The 15,202-nt window shown below is 48.2% G+C and overlaps 1 protein-coding gene across 1 annotated transcript; it reads right to left on the reverse strand.

The window, feature by feature from the left end:
* Positions 1-1,246: 1,246 nt before the first annotated feature.
* Positions 1,247-13,941, reverse strand: Hjurp (Holliday junction recognition protein). The gene is made up of 8 exons (XM_021171170.2): positions 13,721-13,941; positions 13,566-13,632; positions 11,422-11,477; positions 8,734-8,770; positions 6,681-6,778; positions 5,825-5,917; positions 4,437-4,515; positions 1,247-3,128 (listed from the first exon to the last, which is right to left on the reverse strand). Exons 1-8 carry the CDS (start codon positions 13,814-13,816, stop codon positions 1,630-1,632), a joined length of 2,025 nt encoding a protein of 674 aa, XP_021026829.1. The 5' UTR covers positions 13,817-13,941; the 3' UTR covers positions 1,247-1,629.
* Positions 13,942-15,202: the final 1,261 nt, after the last annotated feature.

Here is a 15,202-nt window from a genome sequence, read left to right on the forward strand (position 1 = left end):
AGTAGCCAATATTGAGTTAAAAGCAGAGAAGTTATCAGTTAGCGGCTCTTTAGCAGAGCTCAGATATTCGACTTCCACCCTTGCCCAGGCCAGCTCAGCCTCCTCCACTAGGGGATTCCGGACCCCTGTGTTCTCAGGAAGGGTCAGGCCCAAAGAAGGGTCGGTCTCGCTACAGAGGCCATGCCTACCCCAGAGGTTCATGCACTGCCAAAATAGGCATCCTGCAAGTTGCTAGGCTCTCAGATTTATTGCTATACCAACATGAGTTCTTCAAATTCAGATGAAGCCCTGAACCCAGTGCAGTGTTGCCTGGGCTCAACACTGTGTGTGTGTGTGTGTATGTGTGTAGGCCAGGAAGGCTACATGGAGCCCTCACAATAAAAATGGTATTTTTTTTTTTTTTTTTTTGAGACAGGCTCTTACTCTGTAGCACAGGCTAATCCCTTAAAGTAGTGACCCTCTTGTTTTAGCTTCTCTAACGCTAGCATCCTGAGTGAGTCAGCGTATCCAGCCATGAACTTTGTTGTCACAGGATCTCTCTCTACCTCCGGGAGGTGTTTGTCTATAGCCAGAAAGAAACCTCAACAGAACAGGCCAAACCTGCACCCTCATCTCAGCCTTCTCCCCTTACAGCGATTTATTAGCAGTTTGCTGTCACAGCTTGGCTGGTGGCCACAGACAATGGTCAACTGTTACAGCTGACTCACAAGTACTGCAAATGGAGGGGGGGGGGGTGGGAACTCAGGAACCATTGTAAGGGAAGGACAGGAGAAAAGCCTGCTCTTCAGTCTTACACTGAAAAACACAAGAGGCAGTGTACTAACAACTGTCCCTAGATAGTTGGTCACTTTAGTTCTGTTACCACCCACGGGGTAACTGAAATTGTTCAGGAATACTAGCTATTGGCAACTAGACACCACCTCAAGTAGCATCAGAGGCCTCGTGGGTGCTGCATGGCTGCAAGGACATTTGGAAAGAATTCAGAATTGTTTTAAATATTTCTTCTAAAAGCATCAAGACCTTGGGATTTCTTCTTGTGGGTGAAGCTCAGGCAGTTTCAGCTGGCTGTCTCTTTAAAAAATGGAACAGTCTTATTTACTTTCAAGGATCACTGTGTCTGGGGGCTCAACTGTATAGGTGTCACGAGCAAGTGATGTTTCAATAAAACATAAAATGTGGAGCATACTCTAGACGGCATGCCAGAGTCAGAGAAGACAAACAGGTCCACAGGGCAGACCGACATTGGTAACACTAACCATATATCTTTATTCACAAAACCACACCAGGCACTTTCCACGATACCAGCTGCCCTGAAGCATGAAGGGCAGACAGGTCAAGCAGGCAGCCACAGCAATGCAAGGTGACTAGGACAGAGACCCCTTCTAAAAACAGAACTAGAGGCAAAGGGCAAGACAAAATTTTTAAACTTTAAAATCTTCGTATCAAAAACTCACTTTTTCATCCTGACTGCCCAGTGTAAACCCCGAGGTACCTGTGTGATGCCCACTGTGGGGACATAACAAAAGGAGAAACAAAAGTCTCTGCCGAGGTCTTCTCCCTCAAAGCTGCTGCTGACTACACACAAGCATCATGTCCAACACATGAACACCCAATCAGCACTTAGGACACTCAGGGCCAGCCTGATGCTCCTGAGGTATCATGAGACTTGGCCTGGTGAGCACAAGCTACCGGGTATGACAACTTGCGCCTCTTTGTTGGCCGCCAAGGCTCTCTCACAAGTGTACTAGCAGTCTGTGCAGACCTGTGAACCCCAACTGCAGCTGAATCCTGTAGGACTCTTATGTGACAGCCAGGAGAGATTGACAGTTTCTGGGAGCTCTGTTGTGGGGAGTTTGGATTTAGTCTTTTCAAGTGCTCTGCTTGATGGGGAAGAGCTGCAGCGGCTTTCATTGGCGATGCTCTGCCACACGAAGTCACCTTCGCCCGCTGCGGTGACAGACAATACTTGTGATAAAGTCTGTTGAATTCTTTTTTAAGCTCATCATAGTTATCCTTCCTACAGCGTGGAGAGCCTATGCACAGTGCTGAAATAGCTGTACTGGGCCACACTGCCTTACCAGGAGGTTCAGAATTGTGCTCTTGAAGGCCAGAGCTCTGCTGAGAATGACCGGGGCTCCGTGACAGGCTGCCCTCTGGAGAGGGACAGCTCCTTAGAAGACAGCTCTTTGTTTTGACAGACTTTCCATTTCCCCTCAGGTCTTCCAAAGCTTCACCTGGCCTTTCTGTCTTTTCTCTGCTGAAAGGTGAACTGGGCCTGCGGGTTTCTACACCCTGATGGCTGCCTGGGCTCTTAGAGCCACTTCTGTACACATCAACAGCCCGAGACTCTGTGGGGCCAGTCAGGCGAGGCTGTTTCCCAGAAGACAGGCAATATTCCTGATGAAGTTTGTCAAATTTGATTTTAATCTCTCTATACCGCTTCTCTACTTGACTTGGAAACACCCTTGGTCTGGGAACCATTTTGACGGGTGAAATTAGCCACTGTAATGACATCACCCTATTTTCTCGCTCATGGTTTAAGTCCAAGTCCTTCTGGGGCATCATCTGGAGCTCCTTCCAAGCTGGACTGAATTCATGGACTTGGCGTTTGCTTCCTTCAAGAGAAACACTTTTCAGTTCTAAGCCTGTCTTGCGGGGAGCAACGTGCAGTAAGTTCTCGTAGTCTCTTAATATTCTGGCTTCTTTCCCGGGCTCTGAGCAGGGCTCGGGCACCTTCCTGGCACACCTCTGGGAGGGCTTGCTCCGGGGGCAGTGTGTCCTGTTCTTGTGCAGCCCCTGCTTATGTGAGGGCCTCCTCCGGAGCTTCCAGCTCTGGTTGATGTGGGTCTTGGTGGAGATGATGCAGGACGGCTTTGAACGCAGCAGCCTACTCATGGAATGCATCATGCCTTCATACAAATCGCTGATTGTCACATTGCGAAGGTCATCAACCTCAAGGGACTGGCTGCTTCCACTGTTGCTGCTAGTCCCAAGTAAGGAGAGGCCATCACTTCTAGCCACAATGGCCATGTCAGCTGGGCAAGGGTATGAGGGACCCTGGCCTCTGGAGGACAAAGCAGATACTTCAGGTCCACCAGAGCTCTTTGGGGAGATAGCATCCTGGCATCCTAGGAGAGAAATAGACAAAGTCAAAAGAAACCACCACTCAATCCACCCATACTTACCCACCAGGCAGGGAGCTCAAGAGGGCATCACAAACCATGACAGTTTAAATAAATAAATAAAACCCCAGAAGGGCTAAGGAGCAGACTTTATTTCAGCAGTAAAAACTGGACTTCTAATCTTCCACTCCAGCTTTGCAAAAGGAGTCTTCTCTCCTTACACTGTTTCGAGATGGCTGTCCGCTTAAAAGCCAATACAATACACACAGAGATGAAAACCTCAAAAAAATTAATTAAAAAGAAAAATTCTACTATCTCAAACATTTTAATAAGAAAAGCCAACAAAGGGGACAGAAGATATGTCTCAGGGCTTAAGAGCACTTGCTGCTCTTCCAGAGCATCCGAGTTCGGTTCACAGAACCATACCAGGCAACAGACAAATGCCTTTAACTGCAGCTCCAGGGGCATCTGGCCTCTGTAGTCTGTGGAACCTGAATACACATACAGACACAGACACAGACACACACACACACACACACCTCACACTCATACATGGCAAAAAAAACAAACTGTAAATAACCCCAAACTCCTGACCTCTAGAGGGATGGCCAGGAAGGCAGTACCCACGCAGCTATGACTTCTGCATTACATGAGTACTTCATAGATCTCAAAAAGCAAAATCCAACCTACAGAAACAGGAACAACCCCAAATGGAGCACTTGAGACAGGCTACCCCAGTGATGACCACTAAAGCAGCTGCTCAACGCAGTGGGTGCTGCCCAAGCAGGTCTAATACAAAAGTGGCTACATAGGACATCATGGGTCAGTTGGCAAAATTGAATCATGCCAATGAGAGATTTTTGGCACATTCTAAACTTGTCATAATCACTGAGAAGCACCCAGTCCTTGGGAAGTACATGTGAAACATTTAGGGGCATGTACTTGGCTCTATATATGACCCAAATCAACACCGCCTGTGCACATACATGTGTGCCAGGGGGAGTCAGTGAGAAAGCAAGGAAGAATGCTACCTGTGATGCACAAGGCAGACAGATGACTGCTGCTGCTAGATGTTCAAAACGTTCAAACTTTGTGAGGGCAAAGACCTATCCAGCAAGTGGTATCAGGACTCCAGAGAGAAAACTAGCTCATCCAGGAAACCTGCAGGATAGTCTGGGCTACAGTTTCTAGAGCACACACTTGTCGCTGACAGTTTGTCGCCGAGACACACACCCATGTGAAACACCCTCCATAGGTGGTGCCAAGGACCTCAAGTCTCCAAAGAGGAAAAACAAATTACTCCCTCATACTCACCAGAGGCTGGTGTGACAGATGAGGTCACGGAAGGAACCCAAGTCATGACTGTGTCTTTTCCACCTCTCTTCTCTGTGTTCTGAAATCAGAGCCAGTGATCAGAAAGTTTTAGATGTTAAGACCTTGCATTTACGGATCTGGGCTCTCTAAAAACATACTGTCCTTGGATAATGTCAGTTATTTCCACTTCAAAACAAGTGTGTACCATAACGTGACGGTGGCTAGTTAGTCTTCAAGCCACGGAAGGAACCGGTGGCCCAAAGCATCTGAGCACTCTGCCCATAAACACAGAGAGACTTTTGTGACAGCTACTCCTGACCTGGCCATCGGTGGCTCTCATCTACCACTTGGATTACTCAGAATGGCCAAAGGCCATAGAAATCGTGGGCAGAGGCCAGACAAACTTGGGCCTAATTCCAACCTTTTCCTTTGATCACATAACAGCCAAAAGTATACTACTTGCTACTCTAGGTAAAGGAAAATATACTCCGAGGACAATGAAGGGATCTCCAAACACAGGCTTCTGCTGGCCGCCAGCATAGGAAGAATAACGACTTCATGGGAACTTGCAGCCACCACGATGGGACAAGCACTTGTTATCTGACACTTCTCAGACATGCGGCATGAGGATATTAGGATGTGCTTTGTTTTATGAAAGATGCTGACAGAACCTGGGCAACTAGCGGTGACATCTTCAAGGGGACCTCCAACTCCAGCTGTACTAATTAGCATTAGATGTCAACTTGACAAAGCCCAAGAGTCACCTGAAGAGTCTCAGTTGAGTAACAGTCTTTATCAGGTGCTTTGTCGGCATGTCTGTGAAGGGCTGTCTAGATTACTAACTGACCAAGAATGGCCCAGCCTACTGTGGGCGGCACCCATGGCAGGTGGTCCTGGGCTTTAGAAGGAAGAAGCTGAGAAAGCGCTGCAATATAGCAGAGCGAGCCTGTGCTGGGAGAGAGGCTACCCCTACAGCCTTCTTTGTGCCTACCTTTCACTCACCTCACACCAGGAGCAGCAGGCAGGGGATCAAAGAGGAGGTGGGGGCTGCTAATTCCTCAACTGTGCAGCTAAGAACTGTTGCTGCTCTCGGGGTCCATGGCCCCCACTGGATCTGAGCTACCCCAGGACAGTGGACAAGTCACCTCCAGCGTGACTCTCATCTCCGGAGTTCCCCTGATGCTGTCTAGGCCTCTGGGGTGTTCACTGAAGAAGAGCAAAGGTCTGACAGCATATGGAAATCGGGAGATAGTCACCCTTCTCAGGTTCTGACAACGGCACACCGAATCCTGACGACTGCACCCCAATCTGTTGTTAATGTCTAGTCAAGTCAGCACACACACACACACACACACACACACACACACACACACACACACAGAGATTACCTTAAAATACTCTTCATCTTGAAGCAATATATCCACCTGGGTCAAGTACTTCCTTCTTAAATCAGTTTCCAAGGTGTTTCCGGGCACTGCAGGCTGATAAGAAAGAGAAGTCAGAATATTCCGTTGGAATGTAGGTACCCCAGCCTTGTGAATACTGGAGCAATCTGAAATCTCATAAATGTGTGAATACTTAAAGTCACTTCTCCACATTTGCTGTGGTATGGCCTCTCTGAACTTCCACAGACCCAGCATCTGATAGAGCATTTACCCAGGATTCAGAGACCACATAGCCTGGAGATGTCTGTGACAGCTGAGGCTGGAGACTATTTGAATACCTTGGCTGAGGAGACAGGAATGAGTGTTCATGCTCAGGGGCTCTAGGAACTCTGGCTCTCCCACTCTCTCCTGATATTGGGAGGGTTCTAACCTCCAACATCACAGGGCTGGGAAAGTGCTCTAATGAGTGAGCTCTGTGAGAACCAACCAGCCAGGGAGGTGAGAATCAAATGGCACAAGAAGGTAGGTGACTCCAGCCCTGGGGACACTCAGGGAAGGAGACACAGGAGTACACAACCTCTAGGTTAGTGACCTTTTGAGCACACAGATTTTGAAATGCCGATTTGGAAACACTTCCTCATGTCACTATCTGAGGGGAAAGCTGGCTGGGAATCCCACCCACAACATCTAGTGGCCAGTCAAGGAGGGTGGCATACAGCGAATACCCTCCTGCTCAGCCACCAGAGAGGGACACTAGCCTGAGGAGGACCTCAGCATCTGAATGGGTGACTGGAGTTATGGCAGCAGAGCCGTTAGGGGACACCGAGGAAGACATGATCTCTGGCGGCTGTGGCTGTACCTGATGCTGCCCAGGATCACCAGAGGCTTCTCCCATCGCTGAGCTGCAAGATGGCCAGTTCTCCTCTAAGCTTGTATCTGCACCACTGCTCTCTGAATCTAGAAGCAGAGAAAACTTCAATCTCACAGGCACTTCTTGTAGCCTCCCCCAGCCTTGAGTAGGCTGGCTTTGACCTTGCTGCCACTGAGAATGGGGTGGAGCCTTCCCACTTAGATGGCTCTATGGTTCTGTCACCTGCTGCTGCTTTTCTCCAAGACACTGCTACCTGCTGTGAGGCCCTTGAGATATTCCAGAGACATCATCCGGGAAATTGCCTACAGGCTGGCGACAGGCACCAAGAATGGGTTGGCTAGAGATGGGCCTCCCCTCTTTATAAGCACAGACTCTTAGTAAACTTTGGGGCTTTGATCAGAACCTGTCTTGGCCTCGTCCTTTTCTCGCTGTCTAGTCTCTTTCAGCCCCAGCCTGACTTTCAGGAGTACCCGGTTCCTGTGGCTGTGGGCGGCTCACACTTCTGGTTCTCTGGAGATATGGCTACCTACGGTGAAGATCCCTGTTGGCTCAAAAATGTTCCTCTGGAGTCGGGAAGATGGTTTAGGGGTTAAAAGTGCTTGCTGCCTGTGGTGGTTTGAATATGCTTGGCCCAGGGAGTGGCACTATTAGAAGGTGTGGCCTTGATGGAGGAAGTGTGTCACTGTCCGGGTGGGCTTTGAAGCTCCATTCAGTGTGTAAGAGACAATCTACTCCTGGTTTTCTTTGGATAAAGATTTAGAACTCTTAGCTCCTCTAGTGCTATCCCTACCTGGATGCTGCCATGCTTCCTGCCATGATGATAATGGACCAAACCTCTTCTTGTGAGCTAGCCCTAATAAAATGTTGTCCTACGAGCTGCCTAGGTCATGGTGTCTCTTCCTAGCAATGGAAACCTTAACCAAGACCCTACCCTTCATGAGGACCAGGTCACAGCACGCATAATGGGTGGCTCACGACCACTGTAACTCCAGTTCCGGGGAAATCTGAAACCTCCTCATGCACATAACTTAAAAGAATGATCCCTTTGTGCCCATGATTGCCAGGAGCCTAGAAGCCTGGGCAGTGAACTATGGCTAGGCAGGTTTAGGGACTGGGCCCTTAACTCACCGTTCACTGAAACACCCCAGGGTACTCATGGCCCCACCTCCAAAGCGGCCCATAAAGAAACCATTCTGAGTAGCTTTAAACAGCAGGGGAGGCTTTGCATCTAAGTGTTTGTGGAGATAGGATCTGGATTAATACCAGAGAATGAGGAAACCTTGCAAGCAGCCATCACCACCTTCTCTCTGGTTTTACTAGGGGGGAAAAATGTCTTCCCCCCTCCCCTTTTGTGACACAGACTCACTATGTAGCTTTAGCTGGCTCAGAACTTACTATGTAGACCTAGCTGGCCTCAAACTCACAGAGCTCTACCTGCCTTTGTCTTGAAAGTGCTTGGATTAGACAAGTGCTGCAGAGTAAAATCCTAAGGATGGACTCTGCAACCAGGATAAACCCTGGGAGGACTCTCCAGGCAGCGGCAAACCCAAGCCAGCAAGGGGGAGCACCTTTCTAGAATCTGATGGCAAAGGACTGAATGGAAGGAGCTGGGAGACAGGAAGAGCACAGCCTGGGAGCCCTGTAGAAGGGAGAGAAGACAGACACTGGCTACAAAGGTGTGTGTGTGTGTGTGTGTGTGTGTGTGTGTTGGGGAGTGGGGATAGGGTGTTCCTTTCCATAGGAGCTGGTGTCACATCACCATCCTTAAGGGCAAATCCTCCGACTCACTAAACGTTAACACCACTGCGAGAGACATGGCTCCCCATCTTCCAAGGACCTAGGAGGACATACTGGGGCAATTTATGATAATTTATGTTTTTAAAAATACTGCTTAGCAATCTAGATAAAGCATAAACAGTGAGGAACGCTTGTGGGTACACTGCTGTAGTGGAGACAAGTGGGCCCTGTCGCTACCCTCCCTTGCTAACAAAGCAACACTTACTGGCTCCCAGGACTTGTATACAGGGTTATCGATACTCACCGCCTTCTGGAGCTTGCCCATTTAATCTGTCAATCACCTTCACAGAAGAAACACAAGCTTGATTAAGTAACAGCACATTTCTAGCCACTGTATATCAAGATATTCACAACCCTTGCAGGACACACAGAGAACAGGAAGTTTTATCTTCCTGTACATGCTTAATAAAGGGCCTCAAGACTCCCAGAGGTAGTGGAAAACTCCACTGGTCACAGAGAGAATGCAGTAGCATTCAGGAACTCACAGGGCTGACCTGGGATCTATATGTATAGATGCACTGTGTGTTTATGGCCACACAGTGGCTCCTGCAGCTCTTGCTGGGTGGAGGCGGTGTGCACTGCCCCAGGGAAGCCATTTGCGCTTTCTAAAGCCTGTGATCAATTGCTAGGCTCCATTAGGGCATCAACAGGTGCTTCTTAGAGAAAAGACTGCCGCCGGGAATAGTGGCACATGCCTTTAATCTTAGCACTTGGGAGGCAGAGGCAGGCGAATTTCTGAGTTCGAGGCCAGCCTGGTCTACAGAGTGAGTTCCAGGACAGCCAGGACTACACAGAGAAACCCTGTCTCAAAAAAAAAAAAAACAAAAACAAAAACAAACAAACAAACAAACAAAAAAAGACTGCTTACAGTTTTACAACAGCACGGTGAGCAATGTCCTTTCAGGTGCTAGCTCTATGTGTGCTTAGCCTGAGGTGGCCAGGTAGCACTGAACTGATCCTACCTCCTGGACCCCAAGCAAGCTGAGACCCCAAAGTTCTGTGGTTTCCAGTGCCTGAAGGGCAGAACTTTTGACATTCATGAGAGCACCCCGCCCTCAAAGACCCCATATTGCTTGTTTGGTACCTACAAAGAGAGCCCACAACAAACCAGCATAGGGCAATGGAGAGTCCACTCTAACTTCCTGCCTTCCACAGTTCTCAGAGTGGCATATTGGAACCAGCATTAATCCTTTGTCTTGGGGGTGGAGGGGATCACCAATAATAAATCCCAGTAATACTATGGGGTCCCCAGCTGTAACCACAGGCTATGCGTGCTCACTTTTCTAGTCTTCAGATAAGCTCTAGCATTTCTACAGATCTCAGGCAGATCTCCTACACTTTAAACAAAAACCTTAAATAAGTATTTTTTTTTTTTTTTTTTTTTGGTTTTCTGAGACAGGGTTTCTCTGTGTAGCCCTGGCTGTCCTGGAACTCACTCTGTAGGCCAGGCTGGCCTCGATCTCAGAAATCCACCTGCCTCTGCCTCCCGAGTGCTGGGATTAAAGGCATGCACCACCATGCCCGGCAAATAAGTATTCTTGATACCAGGACTACCATCCTATCACTGGGCTGTTAAAGAAGGAGGTCTCTGTATTTGTAAAGACAGCACATCCTGTGGCCTTGACTGAAGATGCCCCAAGGACTGGGGCACGCTGCTCCATCAACCCATGGAATATACCAGGTGTGTTCATTTCCACGCCTCTGGTGGCTTCCCCCATGACAGAGCTGAACAGCAATATAAACACAGGACCGCCACATCCTTAAGTACTTCCATCTTCACAAAGCAAGAGTCACAACAGAGAAAGGTGCCAGGGCCAAATGCCTTGGAACTCATGAGCAGCTTTAAAAAAAAAAGACAACTGCAGAGCACAGATGTAATCCTGGCACTCCAGGAAGACGAAGGGAGCCTGCTGAGTTTGAGGCCAGCCTGAGCTACACAGCCAGTTCCAGGTTAATTTGGGTGACAGTGTGAGATCCTGTCTCAAAAAAAATCAAAAGGCAGCTACACTATGTAACAGCTGATGATGAGACATGAGCGCCTTGGGAAAAAATCAAAAGGCAGCTACACTATGTAACAGCTGATGATGAGACATGAGCGCCTTGGGAAGGGGCATGAGGTAGATTTCCAGAGAGACACTGAGGTGGTACGAGTGAATACATCCACAGCAGCCTGGCTAACCTAAGATTATTATAGCCAGTTCTGCCCTCCTATGGCTATAATAATCAGCCAAGGAAGCTTAACTCCAGAACTGCTAATAATGCTGTGTAACTTAATTTTGATGTTCCATTCTGGGCAATGGGTTTCCCCAGGAACCATGGTTGCCTGAGATTCCGTTAGACCAGACAGCCTTTCACTAATCACCAAGGCAAAAGGCCAGTCTCACAGCAGGAAGGCAAACGGTGTTGATGCCACCCAGAAAAGCAGCATTAGCTGTATTTATTAGCTGTAAAGCCATGGCACCCGGAGACCCTCATTCCAGGGGCACAGAAAGGCGGAGGCCAGGCGATTCTGTACTCGATCTCCTTCTCCCCTTTCTCCATCCTGGTTACAGAGGAAGAAAAGAGGCATTGGTTTTTTTCTTAAAGGAAATGAGATTTGGGCATTTTTGGTAAGGACCCAACTAAGGAGTGCCCAGCTCCCTCTAGAACATTCCCTGAGAGTCCCCAAGCTGGTCCAGAATCTGCACACATAGCATGCTGTTTGGGCTCTGTGGACTATGATGAAGAAATAGCAGACAAGAGCCAGGAGGTGGAAGAAACACTTGTCAGTGTATCTTCACACAGGAGGAGAAAGGGCAGAGGGGGAGATCACGCCCGAGGCCGTTCTTGCTGCTCGCAGAGCACACTGGCCTCCGGGCTCACCGGCGCTGGGATGCAGTCACACCAACACACTACAGTAAAGCAGTAAGGCAGCAAACCTGATGGCAAATACCTGAGTGTATTCCTTGTCTTCCTTCTTCATCAGCTTTCCTCCCCAAATTCTCAACCCTTAAGAAACAAAGGTGACAATTGAAGAAACAATCTGAAATGTTCCTGTTTCTGCTTAAAACACTTTGATGGGAAACCAAAGCGAAGGAAGTGAAAGGCAAGCAAGCGTTCAGAGCAATCCAGGCATTGGCAGCGCTGTCAGTCAGTTTGGTGAAGGAGAAAGTTTTTAAAAAACCAAGACTGGACAAATTTGTCACTAATGGCAGTCTCTCCTACCCAGGGGCAGCAGGTTACCCAATTCCACCATGTACCTGAGGGGCTAAGACAGCTCATACTCCAAATACATACTGTTCTTAAGTTATATATTTGGGAGGTAGGGGAGACACGTATCATACATTTAACCTCATCCTGGGAGTCAGTGCTTTCCTGGGACGATCTAGAAGCCCAGGACAGAGAAGCCTACATACAGAGAACTCTGGAGCTTGAAGGAGTGCATCAGCCCCGTCACCCCCCAGCTAGCAGTACCAGTGCGGTACACTCAGTCCTTCTAAATCCCTCAAGGAAAATACAAATTACTTAGAAAAATGGTGGGTTTGGAGATTTGAGATTATAACAGAAACAGAAAAAAAAATTACACAGCGCCCTCTATACTCCAGATTTTAGCAAGGACACACCATTTCGTATTTGCAACCCTTGTGGCATGTAACTCCCATACCCTCTTAAAAGCCCACGGGACAGACTTACCATGTCCACTGTACAGACAGATATGCAAAGAGGAAAGTTCAGATGACTAACCCAGCTCTCTGCTCATGAAGTGGAACCAGCAATGTGAATTCTGGGAGGTCTGACAGCACTGACCACGGTGGGACATGGCCTTTCCAGAGGACACTGATGCTCGACTACAAGGGCTAAGTCAAATCAAGGCTTTGCTGATTGGCGCCCTCTGTGGAATTCTACATTTAATTGCATAAAGTGCTAATGTTGCATGTTTGAAACTGAACTCTACAATATGTGCTAAGTGCAGGCCCAGGTGAACTGTTAACACACACAAATGATTCCCTCCTGTTCTCTGCAGTTAGCTCTCTGCCCCAGTCTCCACCTTAAATCAGGACTTCAGTCTACTGCATGTTAGGAAAGGCCACGCCAAAATGTGTCTCTCAGAACAATCAACAAGATGAGGGATTCATGGCAAGCTCGCTAGGACATAGATTTATTGACCGACAACTGCAGCCCTGGGTGCCTATGTGTTGGCCAGACCTCAGGGAGGGCTCTTATACCAACTTGTATAGTCTCAAACTCTTCAGCAACTTCACTGTTCTCATATAACTGACATCAGCTATATATCACTGACAGAATATATCATTGAAGATAGATGGGCTGTCCAAAATACTCCAGACACTGCCTACCCCTTCACAAACAGCCGCAAGAGCACAGAAAAGCCAAGAGTCAGACAGCACACTTATGGATTCCTATAGTGCTGTGTCCTGATCACATCCAGAGAAAAGCAACCTCTTGTAGTATTAGTTCAGTTTCTGCCTATTTAAAATGCTTACCCAACACGTGCCCTGAACAGCCAATAAGACAAAAGACAGACTGCACTTGTAGACCCCTGGCAGACTGTGATCCGAAATCCGATTTTATCAATAAATTCAGACAAACATCAGGGATGGGTCTTAGGGAAGGAAACGACCTCAAATAACAAACATATCCCAGTTAGAGAACCGACGAGGTTTAAGGCAGTAAGTACACTCACAACATTAAATAAAATGCGTCAGAGGTGGCAGATAATGGGACTGTCCAAAACAGATGGGTCTACGTTTATACAGCAAAGCCCATGAGAGCGGAGCAGTCTTGGGTGCTGCTCCAATGGCCTGACAGGTACACTGGTGATGTTATACACAACCATACAGCGTACCCATGATTGTCAATATCCTTATTTTACAGAGTCACTTGTACCGCTAATTAGCTCGGCCTTTCATGCCAGGCATTTAAAGAACCTGTGTCTCCAAGCATTTCTCTCAGAAATTATTTGGAAATCAGCAACTCAAGGATTCAAGGTCCCTAGGAGCGAGGAGGACAAGTGCAGCATTGCAAATTCTAGGCTCCACTGTTCTGGCGCAGTGCCAACAGGAAGGGAGGGCTCCGTACCCTGGGGCGTCTGGTAGGTCAACGTCGTCATCTCCACCAACGGGTCGTCCTCAAAGGGCTGGTTGTACTGCGGGGAAGGAAGAGCGGGTCAGACTCCAGGGCGCTGGGTCCCCGCCCACCGCGCCCTGCCCGCCTCGGCCGCCGTCCCAGCCTACCTTCGCTATCAGCCGCTTCATTAACGTCTGGAAGCGGCTACTGCTTTCATTAAGCTGCTGATGCAGCCTGCGGTCCTGCCGACCCATAGACTCCATGGCGTGCGTGGCTCTCTGCTCGGGCACTGCACCCGCCCAAGCTCGTCCACAGATCAAACGTGGCGCCCCGCGCGCTAATAGGGTCTTTCAAAAGTATTTACGCAACCGATCCTGCCCGCGTTTCCGGCCGCCGCTCCCAGGGAGCACTTCCGGTGGAAACGAGAAGGGGAGGGGCGAGAGGGCGGGTCCGCCGGAACGGGTGGAACATGCGCATTACTTCATGCGGCACTCCCGCGCCCCCTAGAGGCTTCTGGGTGAGTTGCCTTCCTGGATCTACCAATTTCCCGGCCCTTGGGAAGGCTTGGGGAAAACCAGATCCAAATAAGGGTCCTGAAGAGAGTCTGGAAAGCCAGTGTTCAAAAACAAGACGCGTGTAAATGTGCTGAACGATATTATAAACGTGACAGAATCTGTGATTTTTATCCTAGGGTTTTAAAATAAACTTTCTCTCTCGCTTCTGATTATAGGCTGTTTCTTGATTGTTATCTTGTTCCTTGAGGGGATAGGTAATTTGGTGTCCATTTTATGAGGGCATTTACTTCGATTAACATTTTAGAACATTTTCAGAATTTCTGGGAGGGGTTGTCTTCTGGCAGAGCTGGGGGATTGAACCCCACTAGTTGGTTTTACTGTGACTTCATAATAGCTACATTTGTGTGCTGGTATTAAGGTGATTATCACGATATGGGAATTAATGGAATCATTACTGAGTATCGGGAAGTCCCTTGAGGTGCCTCTATACTTCTCAGCCTGCCCCATAATCTTTTCATGCTGTCCCATTGAAACTGAGGGAGGGAAGAAGAGCTTCCAGGCTCATAGACTGTGGATGTCTACGCAATGTATTTGCAACAAGCACGGAAGTCCCTTTCAAGATGCTCGGCTTCCTCGTCCGACTCTCCTGGGATTGGATGGCGGTTGTCTCCTCCAATGTGTCCCTACCCCAGCATGAACCTATTCCCTGTGGGGATGTGAGAAGGTGTTGCTTCAGAGCGATGGTGGTGGTGTCAACCAGATATGCCGTTCTGTCTCCTGAGCACCTCCAAGCCTTCCCCAACCTGATGGCTGAACTTCTCTGCACTGCAAGCTTAAAGTAAAACTTTCCTTCCTTATCTTGCTTTTTGCTAGGTGTTTTCTCACATTAACAAGAAAATATCCAAGACTCTGTCAATTTACAGATAATTTTGACTTCACATAGAACATTCACGACTACTATGTTAGAAAGAGGCATTAATAGCTCATCAGGGCATGTTTAGTCAAATAGGCGGCGAAGGTTTCAGAATACTGATTGTCATTGAGAAAAATCAATTAAAGCATTTACATATATGAAACAGAACAGGTAATTTGGCCCAAATACTTATGAAAGTTAAGAGGGACCAAATTAAATAA

Source organism: Mus caroli, unplaced genomic scaffold (assembly GCF_978045245.1).
Source record: "Mus caroli unplaced genomic scaffold, Mus_caroli_1 scaffold_1, whole genome shotgun sequence".
Taxonomy (NCBI): domain Eukaryota; kingdom Metazoa; phylum Chordata; class Mammalia; order Rodentia; family Muridae; genus Mus; species Mus caroli.